The sequence below is a fragment of the Perca fluviatilis genome, chromosome 12 (assembly GCF_010015445.1).
Source record: "Perca fluviatilis chromosome 12, GENO_Pfluv_1.0, whole genome shotgun sequence".
Taxonomy (NCBI): domain Eukaryota; kingdom Metazoa; phylum Chordata; class Actinopteri; order Perciformes; family Percidae; genus Perca; species Perca fluviatilis.
Genome location: NC_053123.1, coordinates 29,572,441 through 29,584,919, shown reverse-complemented (window position 1 = coordinate 29,584,919; position 12,479 = coordinate 29,572,441). Strand labels below are relative to the sequence as shown.

At 41.0% G+C, this 12,479-nt stretch overlaps 1 protein-coding gene across 1 annotated transcript in view; it reads left to right on the top strand.

Moving 5' to 3' along the window:
* The first annotated feature begins 4,705 nt into the window (after positions 1-4,705).
* ankrd44 (ankyrin repeat domain 44) overlaps positions 4,706-12,479 on the top strand; it is a 40,873-nt gene continuing 33,099 nt past the window's right edge. The window contains 1 exon segment of the mRNA XM_039818358.1: positions 4,706-5,722. Coding sequence (XP_039674292.1) covers positions 5,696-5,722 — 27 coding nt within the window. The 5' untranslated portion in view covers positions 4,706-5,695.

The following is a 12,479-nucleotide window of genomic DNA, read 5'->3' as shown; positions in this document are numbered from 1 at the left end:
TTTTTTTCTTCATACAACTTGGACTGTGTGTGAATATGGACATAAAATACACACCTAGGTTTGTGTAGGACTTTACGGGCCTGCACTCAAGAAAATATTACATTTTTAAATTAAACATGTAATTTCTTTTGAAATTGACTTTTGAATTATTATTATTATTATTATTACTATATCTGTCTAAAACATTAGAAAAGCTACAGCACATAATTAACATCCAGCTCAGAAAAGCGGAAGGCTCTTCTAGTGGATAAGTTTTACTTCATAACAAAGACAATTTTTGTCATTTTGAGTGTAATTAATAAAGGATTATTGTTCTCTCCTATGCCAAAAATAGCTTTCATAAGATGTGGCTGAAATACCATTTTGTAAATGGCTGGAAGTGTAGCAACTCCTGCAGGATATTACTCCACTGAATCAGGCTTTCACCATCTGAAGGAACATGCACGAGCATCTGCATTTGTAGAACAGCCAGTAGAAATGCTCTCTCTCTTAAATAACCTGTGATTGGCCAAAGTCGTCCGTTACGGGCAAGATTTTCTAAAGCCTAATAACTGAGCCAAGACGAGGTGCAGAAGTTTAGTTTTCTCTCAGACCACTTGAGTGACAATATGCTGAAAGGTTATTATGGGTTTTGCCCAATGCCTGCCGTCCCCAGCTTTAATATTGCAGGGCCCACTGGCAGTATCACTCCAGTCATATAGCGGAGGTACAAATTGGGAATTCACTTGCACTAAAAGAAACAAGCATGCATGACCGCTCATAGACACACAATGGGGGAAAAAAAAAACACCCCCTCTCTCATTCACCACTGCTGCACAGCCAATTTCATGTGCTTTGACCCAGATTCCCTGGCAGACTGAGACGGAAGCCTGTGTGTGTGTGTGTGTGTGTGTGTGTGTGTGTGTGTGTGTGTGAGAGAGAGCGGCTGTAGCAGAGGGATATCCCTTGAAAACTAGAGGCAGATATGTCTATATGTGTGTGTGCCCATTTGATAAATAGAAGGCCTGTACAGTTAGTACTTATTTATGGCTCACAATCATTTACATTTGGTCGAGCAGCAGCTTATCTGACCCAGGTCAAATATCCCTTCTGCTGTGTGGTTGGTTTGCTTTGGGGCTAATTGGTTGAATGCATGTATTTATCATGTATCATTTATGTCATAATCTCATCTCTACGTTCTGTGAATAATTTAAACTAGGTCCTGTGTTGTGGTGTTGAGTTGAATGTTGTTATGTCTTATTTTGGTTGTTTTTCTTTCTGTGATGTATTGAATGTTGTTTTGTTTGGTGGTTGTTTTTTAATGTAATTATGCACGGCAATGTATAGCTGGGGAGGACTCCAGGAAGAATAGCTGTGGCTATGGCCCCCCAGCTAATGGAGATCCCAATAAATCAAATCAAATCATGTGATGATCGTGGCCCTGTAAGACTGCTCTAAATGCTAACGTCAGCATGCTCTCAATGACATAAATATATTCTTTGTAAATCTTTACAATCATTCACAGAAAGAACCAAGCAGCAGTGTTTCCTTTAGGATTTTTTTTTAGGCAGTGGGGCCAGGTCTGTCCGCACAACAACCCCCCCAGCCCCGCGCCCCGCCGCCAAATGTTTTACGTATGAAACGGAACTGACGCTTCGCAGCAACACAAACTAATATATTTATTCACCTCTATTCACAAACGAGGCATATTTTCAGTTGTGATTGAACTGAATTTTTTCAGGAACTAGAGGGCACTTAACATCTACAACAGGTCTACAGTTAGAACGGACCCCCCGCGGTGACGTTTTTGGTAGAGCGGTTGGTTTAATAGTCGACTCGGAAGAAAGCGAACGTTTTGACAATAAACTACATCAACACAACAGTATGAGGAGTTAAACTGGATGGGTCCAATAACAATAAATTTAATAATTAAATTGCAATGTGAGCGGCAGCCAACGGGGTGAGGTGGGGGGTGGTGCATTATGTCGGCTGTGACAACATTTTTGTACAGTCCTTTTACTGATACAGTGGTGGCAGAAATTTTGCAATGGTGGGCCGCCACTACAAAATCAACATAGAGGAAACACTGAAGCAGACCTGCCTTGTTGCACGATACAACATTTTCTTCAAAGCCTGCCATTTTCAGCGTGTAGCTTGCTAGCTCGAAGGTTTGCCAAAGTGAAGTGATTTTGAGAATGGCAACACACAGATGTCAGGCTTTATTCTGGAAATACACTTCGGTGGACTTGTGGTGGTGGAGTTTTGATGTGTTTTTTATTATGTTTGAGACACAATAAAGAGCCTCTTCAGTTTCCTTCCCTTTATAACCTTAGGAATGCATCTCCATGAAGATTACATGGTGGTGTCTCATGTGTGTGTGTGTGTGTGTGTGTGTGTGTGTGTGTGTGTGTGTGCGTGCGTGTGTGTGTCAACACTGGGAGGTAACCTGCCCCTGGGGGAGATGACTGTGATTAAAAAATATTTCCACTGTGTACATGAAATGACACGAGCAGTAACGTAGTAGGATAATACTCTGAGATTGTAGACGCAAAAACAACAAACTTTAAAAAGCTTACAAGTTTGTTGTTTCTTTTTTTTTTCTTTTTTAAGGACCATTCTTGTGATTTTGCATGTTTTAAACCATTTGCTTAAAATCTCATAAATATATTGTACTATAAATGACTTGTAAGAACTTAGTGTTCTGCAGGTTTTCATTCCCTTACCAGCAGGGTTTAGTATCCATTAAGTTCTGTATGAAAATCTTGATCCTTTATAACAATAATTTCATAAAAAGGAGAAGGTTGTGGGTTTGTGATGGTGGAAAGTTTCCAAAGACTTATTGTCATGTAGCTCAAAGGGATAGTTTGGATGTTTTGAAGTGTGGTTGTATGTAGCTACTTCTCCATAGTCAGTGTATTAGCTAGAAAAGATGGCGGTCGGCACGCCCCCAGTTTGGAGAAACAGACAGGAGTACTGAAGGAAGCTGATAAGAAAAACAATATCAGTTTAAGTGTACGCTATATTTAGAATATTTTCACTGCTTTACCTTGCTGTCAGACAGCCCTTTACGGTGGGGAACTGAAGCAGTTACCTCTGCTCTCTTCAAAAGCCCCCAGACTCTCTTTGACAACAGTAATTTTACCTCGCAGGACACGGGAGTTGCTGGTCTACCACTGCCTTGATGACGTTTGTTTTATTGCTGAATTGTTTTAGTGTTATTGTGTGACTTCGGTAAATCCGAACTAACCCTTTAAAACACTAAAGTCACACAAAAACACAAACAAACTAACCGACGGAGGCAGCGGTAGACCAGCAACTCCCGTATTCTGCGAGTTAAAATTACCGTTTTTGTCAAAGGAGTCTGGTGGCTTTGAAGAGAGGTGGGTTCAATGGCATTAATTCACCTTACCTCCCAAAAACAAATAATTTCATTAACAACTTGGGTCACAAAAGAAAATCTTTTAGTGATGTAGTGGATGTTTTAGTGTCATTGCACACGGCTGTTCATCAGGGTGCTGGCATGTGAAAATAACCTTTTTTTGTGGCTGGTTGTTTGGGTGTACCAGAGAGTAGAAGTTGAAACAGGTATTGTTCAAAGTGCGATGGGTCTGAACTTGGGATTTCCCTGCACATTTCTTGACTCTGGAGATGTATGGAGGGCAGATTAAATCACTCCAAAAATAACAGATTGAGCCTTTAAGGACCTGAACAGTGATATGCCCCTTTAAAACAGATCTAATCCTCAAATAACCTACATCACACTAGTCTTTTATATTTGTGGTTGCCAACCTTTTTGGTCTGATCTCTTAATACATCCATGGATGTACCCCCACAGTCCTGTTAGATGATCTCCCGTACCCCTTCATTGATTCCCAATGTGTTCCAAATAACACTATTAGTTATATAAAAGCGGATATTATTACTTTTTTCATACAATTCAATATTAAGGTTGGTTTGGTCAACATTGTACTACTACTACTTGGGAGTGAAGCTGAGTGTTTTAACCGTTTATCCATTACTTTTAGCTAACGTTAACTATTTGGACTGTTTAGTCAGTAGTTTTAGCTAACTGTTTGGACTGTTTAGTCAGTAGTTTTAGCTAACTATTCGAAGTGTTTAGTCAGTAGTTTTAGCTAACTGTTTGGACTGTTTAGTCAGTAGTTTTAGCTAACTATTAGATGTGTTTAGTCAGTAGTTTTAGCTTACTATTAGAAGTGTTTAGTCAGTAGTTTTAGCTAACTGTTTGGACTGTTTAGTCAGTAGTTTTAGCTAACTATTAGAAGTGTTTAGTCAGTAGTTTTAGCTAACTGTTTGGACTGTTTAGTCAGTAGTTTTAGCTAACTATTTGGACTGTTTAGTCAGTAGTTTTAGCTAACTATTAGAAGTGTTTAGTCAGTAGTTTTAGCTAACTGTTTGGACTGTTTAGTCAGTAGTTTTAGCTAACTATTAGAAGTGTTTAGTCAGTAGTTTTAGCTAACTGTTTGGACTGTTTAGTCAGTAGTTTTAGCTAACTATTAGAAGTGTTTAGTCAGTAGTTTTAGCTAACTGTTTGGACTGTTTAGTCAGTAGTTTTAGCTAACTATTAGAAGTGTTTAGTCAGTAGTTTTAGCTAACTGTTTGGACTGTTTAGTCAGTAGTTTTAGCTAACTATTTGGACTGTTTAGTCAGTAGTTTTAGCTAACTATTAGGACTGTTTAGTCAGTAGTTTTAGCTAACTGTTAGAACTGTTTAGTCAGTAGTTTTAGCTAACTATTTGGACTGTTTAGTCTATCATTATAACTAACCATTTCAGTTGATTATGAATTACTTAGCTACCTGTTTAAAATGCCAGTGTTCAGAGCTGATCTTATTTCACTGAAATAATTATTTCTATTCTTTCAAATTCTGCTCCACAATCTTTCCAAGTGTAAGGTATTTTATTGTGTAAATTCTCAGTTGAACCTTACACAAGTAACGTTACCCCCGGGGAACAAGTACCCTTGGTTGGGAATCACCGTCTAATGTCATGCACCTTGTTTTATTACTTTTGGAGGCTGCAGTTGAAAATGTTTTTGTTCCCTCTGTGTCCAATGGAGGGCAGCAGCGAGGAGGTGCTGGTTGTTGATGCTGAGGAAGCAGCTCCTCCACTTCTGCATCTGAGAGGAGGAGGAGGAGGCGGGAGGAGAGACAAGCTCCGACTTCCTGTGTGATCTCCGTTCAGCTGAATTCAGCCTGGCTGCTTCTCCGGGAGTCTTGTGGCTTTACTGACCGGGCAGGAGGGAGGCTTCTGTGGGTCGTGTATGGCTCGGAGAGACGCCTGGGAGCTCTGTGCATCACCAGCATCAGCAGAAACGTTAGCAGCAGTAGCAGCGACGGCGTCGGCCATACATGTGGATTGTTTTGGGTCAACCCGTTCCTGCTTCCCCGCCTCCCTGCGACTCCCGAGCGGCCGCCTCTGCTCCGCAGCGTCGCCTCAGATAGCGTGAGTGGAGCCGGGCTGCTGGCCCCTGGTGCTCGCCCCCGGCCTTCATCACCATCACCCGCCGCTTGTGTGTCTGCTAGAGAGCTACGAGAAGGCTGCTACAAGCTGCTACAGCTACAAGTCCCGCAGGAAGTCCGGAGGAAGGAGAGGAGGAGGAGGAGGAGAAGGAGGAGGAGGAGCGGGGCGCAAGCATCGCACCGTGCATGGTGCTGCGGTGTCGGAGGGAGTTGATGAGCAGCCGGAGCTGACCCAGAGATGGCTGTCCTCAAACTGGCCGACCAGGTAGACGTGCTAGCCGTTAGCTTAGCATCTAACAGGCAACAGATTTGACGCTTCATTCCACTGCTGTTTGGTAGAAATGTATTTTTAATGTCTTTGTGTCGCCACTTTGGGCACAACTGAGAGAACATAAAGCACATTTCTCTCCTGCAAACCGAGCACAGAACACATTAATAAAGCTGCACAAAACTGCACGTCGTTAATGTCCTGATTTTTTTCGCTTTTTGTCGGTATCATTTTCGGTGCTCTGTTAAAATTAGGACAGCCCACTTCACTACACTTCCTGCTCCGTCTCCTTCCGCAAAGCATCAGAGCTGCAAACCGCAAAATATCCTCAATAATCAAGATTTATCTGCAGCTAAATGCGGATTTATGTCTCCTAAAGGCTGACATGTGGTGCACAAATTAGTGTTTCACGCGAAGGACCAACAAATGCATAAAAAAAAGAATCAATTTCTGATAAGATTTCATGCCAAGGAGACATATTTGAGAAAAATCTCACCTCAAGGTCTATTGAGTTGCAGCTCTGGAGCTTTTGGTAGTAATGCTCATCAGCAGAGTTCCAATCTCACTTTTACACTTAAACATAGACAAATGGTCTTTAAAGTGTGCACACAAATTGAGTTTCGAACATGTACATCTTTGGTTTATGCTGAGGAAGATTGTGTGAAAGCTCCAGATCAGCTACTAAATGGATCTTTAGTCAAGGTCAGGAGTGAACCTTCATGTTCACATATCTGAAAGGGTTTAGATTTGTTCTAGAGCTGCAACTCATTTTTCATCTATTCACAGATTCCCTTTTCTGTTAATCAAAGAAATGCTTGGTGTATAATATATCAGAGAATAGTGAAAAATCAACTAACCGATTTAATCGTTGCAGCTTTAATTTGCTCTACAAAGCCATGACTTTTTAGGTAAGGTTATGATCCTGTACTGAAGTAAAAGTGCTAATACCAAACTTAAAACATTTCATTACAAGTAACCACATTTTAAACCCTTACTCAAGTAAAAGTATGTTTTGGCAAAATTTACTAAAAGCAAAAGTACTATGTTCCCTGTCAGTGTTTTCCTCTTCTGTCTGATGTTTCTGAAATCCTGCTGCATTAATGTGGATGTTGCATTTTACTGCTGTACTGTAGATGTTTAAGGTTGGGCTCATTTGAACCTGTTTTCAGCTTTGTGATGACGCATTTTTCAGCTGATCCGAAGCATTTTCCAGCTTTTTAAAGACTTTATTTACCTTAAGAAGTAGGAGGATTTTCTCAACATATAAAGGGACATAATCATAATCAATTTATCACAAACATTCAACATCATCAAGTAGTTTTAAGACTGTCCTCCCCTGAAAAACGCTCCCAGTCAACGTTTGTTCAAGCAGCAATTACGACCTATATTTACGTTTCTAGTGGCAGCGCCCTCTGGCGGCCGTAGTAGTTATGACGAGAGCAAATCAGGAAGTAAGGTGACAAAGTAGTCTGGCTATCACCAGACCAAGCTCAATCTTTTAAGATTGAACATTAGTCTGGGGAGTCTGCTCTGTATTTTCTCTGCACAAGAGGTGTGATCAACGGGCATAGTTCAAATGACTCTGTACGCAATTGGATAGTCCTTCAACCAATCAGACCAAAGATCCGGGTGGCGTAGCGGCGACAGCGGCATCAACGGGTTGCTGCGCTCGTTGAATGCCGGCTTGTTGAATGTAAACAAAAAGTCGTCGCTTCTCTATCGTCATCGCGTTAAAACCCGCCAGTAGCGCGCCAGGTGTATAAGCCAGTTTGTGATTGGTTCCTGCAAATTTGTGATGGAAGCAGGAGAGATAAACGTACAGGTTTCCAGCATGAGCTGCAGGGAGAAATCAAATCTCCGGCACATCAGGCTGGGTTTAAAAGCGCCAAATTTTCGCTTAGGTTGGGGTGGTGGATGGGTCAAACAAACACAGGACTTTCACTCAGGAGCCCCGGGTTCATGTCCTGTTTGAAAATAAAAGTAAACGCCAAGTTTCCCCCCCCCCCCTATCTTTACGAACGTTAACGCTCAGTGTCGCATGCATAAACCTTGGGAAAGTGAAGTAACATATGATTTTAACCCAAGCCACAAACATTTTCTAAACTGAACTAAGTAGTTTTGGTGCCTGAACATAACCAAACTGTGACCGTTTCACAACGTTAACGACGTGTTTAAATCATGACCTTTACGTTCAAGACCGAGACCTTCTCTGGTTTAGATATGGGATTGTATTTCCGCCACCACTAGGGGCGCTAATTTATGAAACGTTCCTGTGGGTCGTATTACTCCGATTCTTCGCGGTGCTGCGTTCCGGTTTTTGTTCCGTCCTCCGCCACACGCCATGCCACACCAGGACGCGGAGCATCTTGCTGCCCGACTCACAGATTATATTGACTCTACAATTACTTCACAGAACAATCATGTGTTTATTAAACTAGAATCTACCTTCCACTCCAAGCACTCCTGTAGTTAAACTCAATGCCTTCTCTTTTCGGGCATTGTCCTTAAAAAAAAAAAGATGTCTATTATGTTTTATAATAATGCTATGGCTAATTAGTTGGTTAGCAACAGACATCAGTTGGTTAGCAACAGACATCAAACTATTGACATTATAGTGCTATATCACATTTAACAGACCTGACATATCAACATCCTGGGCAGCTTTTCTCCATGCAGCAGCTTTTCTGTTTATGTCTCTATAGCCCTCAGATGAGAGGTCAGAGAGAATTGGACGTTCGGACACTGACAGAATGAGTCGATCTAGTCTCCGCCATTTTTTTCCTACTCGCTTCCGACGCTTTCAACGCTGTAGTACGACGTCCACTGGGGGCGCATTGCGTATTACGGAGCTGATGTGAAGTGCCAGCGCGAGGGCGCCGTTAGAGGGTAGGGAACAAACGACCCATATGGTCGTATGGTTTGGAAGACTTGTTGGGGTTTTTCACTGGACAGGAAGGGGATGAAAAACTGTCGTATATGTAAAGAAACTAAAGCTCATCATTCCCTTTGAGATGTAGAGGAGTAGATGTATAAAGTTGCAGAAAATGAAAAAACTCAACTAAAGTACAAATGCCTCAAAATTGTACTTTAGTCCAGAACTGTAACTGACATCTGAAGAGAAAGAAGACATACTGGTAGAAATCCCTGATCTGACGCAGCCTCCTCAGTCCATACAGTAATTTATCAGATCTGTCGTTAACTTCGAGGAGGGGAAGAACAGTTTTTTTTTTTTATGTAACTCAGAACTGTGGGACTTCCTGTTATTTTCAGACAACACGCTGATTATGATGATAACTGGATGCCTCAGCTCAGCGGACAGCTCAGCAGGCAGTGTATAGAGTTTTTTTTTGTCTCGCTGTCTTTCATAATGTGCTGATCAAGAGCGGGGTCACATGGAAATGAAAATCTGCTATTGTAGGATCTTTTATTTTAACCTACGATAGAAAATTATGCTCAGCTTGTTTGTCCTGGTACAGGGAGACGTTTTGCAGGTACAGATGTAAAGGTCTAAGTGGGTTTTTTGTGCAGCTCTGATGTCTTCAGTCTATATAAATAAGCACACGTTGCTGCTTGAGCTGCATTTACTCAAGTACTGTACTTCAGTACAATTCTGAGGTTCTTGTACTTTGCTTGAGTATTTCTGTTGGAGCTATTTCATTGGCCTCCAATATGTGAAGCTGGGGGTAGCCAAAGTTTACTTAAGTGTGGAGTAATTGTGCAACATGGCATCGTGACTTTTGCATAAACATACACGCCACTTTCCTAAAGCCAAATGGCGTGTTATCTGTACGCATTTTGAGCTATTCACGTGTATGTCTACGCTGTATACAGCAGACATACACGTTACGCGTGTTATCGTGAGAACGTGCCGGGCTATCACGAGAACAACGCCACACTCGTGAAAAAAAATCAAAATAAAGGTTGGGTTTAGGAAAAGAACATTGGGAAAGGCTTTAGTAACACAAAGACACGATGGTGACCAACGTCACACGCTTGGGAAAACAATAAACGGTTGGGTTTAGGAAAAGAACATTGGGGAAGGCTTAAAAAAAAAAAAAAATCCCAGCTCTCCTGAGTGAAAGTCCTGCGTTTTACCCATCCGCGGACTTCCGTCCTTTCATACTACTCGCTACGGCGATAATTCACACGTAATGTAGGTCAACGGAGGCCAAACGGCGTTGATAAACACGCTAAAGAGCGATTATGCGTCTTGATAACATGCCAAAATTTCACACGAATTGGCGTGTCGTACATACGCCACTTTATGAGATCAGTCTGAATTGTGACAGGTGTGTTGCCACACATCGAGGTCGAAAACGAACGTGGAAACGAACGTGAGAATGTGTTTGAGTTCTTTTGTTTGATTATAGTTTTGTTATATAATGTAAACAATAAACGGACGGACATATCCAACTTGAAGTTGCAGATTTTGGACAATTATTCGATCGACAATAGGAGTTTTTCTTTTCTACGCTGGAGCCAAAAAATAAATGTGCGTCACCATTTTCCATTTTACACTTTATACTTCTACTCCACTTCATTTTGGGGGCAAATATATATATATACCATTTATTTGAAGGCTTTTAGTTACACAAAAAATACATCAGCTAATAAATTCAGATCTATTATTTCAAGTTTTATGTGTCACGTACTCAACACATCTCTACGTTGTACAGTTAAATGCTTCGTTACCCCGTCGTACTTGTCATGGGACATAATAAAAAAATAAATACTTTAGTTAAAGCTATAGTGCGTAGTTTCTGCCGCCCCCATGACGAATTCTATCTGATTACTTCTTAATTTTCTCCTATTTTTATGCCAGTAATGTATGCATGCAGAGAGACGTCATCTTTCCACCAAACAGAATACAAAGGAAGCACAGGAAGTTGTTGACTTTTGACTTTCCGGACGAGAGTGTGTCTCTGTAGTGGATGTGCGCATGTACGCTTATCAGATTTCCTGTGTTTTTTTTCTCCTTCTTTCTGGTTTTTGACATTGGCTTCCTCTATTGTCTCCTAAGGCAGGTGAAACATTCAGAGTTTGAGAGAGGGACTGAGGGGAATAATGACTTGCAGAAATAGTGGAGTTTTGATTTGGCGCTTCACTGTTAGGAGGCCATTCAAAATGTGTTGTTGTCGACCACGAGGGCAAGGAGATGAGCCCGTTAGAGGCCTCAGTCAACCAGGGCTGTCCTCGACTAAAGAAATTCTAGGTCGACCAACACTCTCTAATAGATTAGTCGATTTAATCGACAGATCTGTAAAACTCAGTGTCTCCTCCAAAGAATCGTGCAAAAGCACCACTTTAAATCTTCTGTTTACCAGAGATGTGCTCATAGGTTTGTAGGAAATAAGTCATTCAGCATGAAAAAAAGCATAAAAAAGACTAATCTCCTACATTAAAGCTGCAGTAGGTAAGATTGTGAAGAGCCAGGACTTTGCCAACAAATTTGAACATCGACAACTTCTCAGTCCCTCCTCCCTTTCTGCTGCAGCCCAAACCGTCTCCTAAGCCCCTCCCACACAACGGAGTGTGACAGAACTGCCGGCATGTCAGACAACATGTTCAATAACTAAACACCAACACAACGTTAACTTTACTCACCAACAGTAAAACGATGCTAACTAGCAGGCTACCGTTAGCCATTTCAGCATCACATCAGACCGACCACTGTGCTAACGTTACTATCATCCTCACCAACGTAGGTCCCCTAATACTGTATCTGAAGTCTCTTTTATATAGACCTTAGTGGTCCCCTAATACTGTATCTGAAGTCTGTTTTATATAGACCTTAGTGGTCCACTAATACTGTATCTGAAGTCTCTTTTATATAGACCTTAGTGGTCCCCTAATACTGTATCTGAAGTCTGTTTTATATAGACCTTAGTGGTCCACTAATACTGTATCTGAAGTCTCTTTTATATAGACCTTAGTGGTCCCCTAATACTGTATCTGAAGTCTCTTTTATATAGACCTTAGTGGACCCCTAATACTGTATCTGAAGTCTCTTTTTATATAGACCTTAGTGGACCCCTAATACTGTATCTGAAGTCTCTTTTTATATAGACCTTAGTGGTCCTCTAATACTGTATCTGAAGTCTCTTTTATATAGACCTTAGTGGTCCCCTAATACTGTATCTGAAGTCTCTTTTATATAGACCTTAGTGGACCCCTAATACTGTATCTGAAGTCTCTTTTATATAGACCTTAGTGTTCCTCTAATACTGTATCTGAAGTCTCTTTTATATAGACCTTAGTGGACCCCTAATACTGTATCTGAAGTCTCTTTTATATAGACCTTAGTGGTCCACTAATACTGTATCTGAAGTCTCTTTTATATAGACCTTAGTGGTCCCCTAATACTGTATCTGAAGTCTCTTTTATATAGACCTTAGTGTTCCTCTAATACTGTATCTGAAGTCTCTTTTTATATAGACCTTAGTGGACCCCTAATACTGTATCTGAAGTCTCTTTTATATAGACCTTAGTGTTCCCCTAATACTGTATCTGAAGTCTCTTTTATATAGACCTTAGTGGTCCACTAATACTGTATCTGAAGTCTCTTTTATATAGACCTTAGTGGTCCCCTAATACTGTATCTGAATCCTCTTTTATATAGACCTTAGTGTTCCTCTAATACTGTATCTGAAGTCTCTTTTATATAGGCCTTAGTGGTCCCCTAATACTGTATCTGAAGTCTCTTTTATATAGACCTTAGTGGTCCACTAATACTGTATCTGAAGTCTCTTTTATA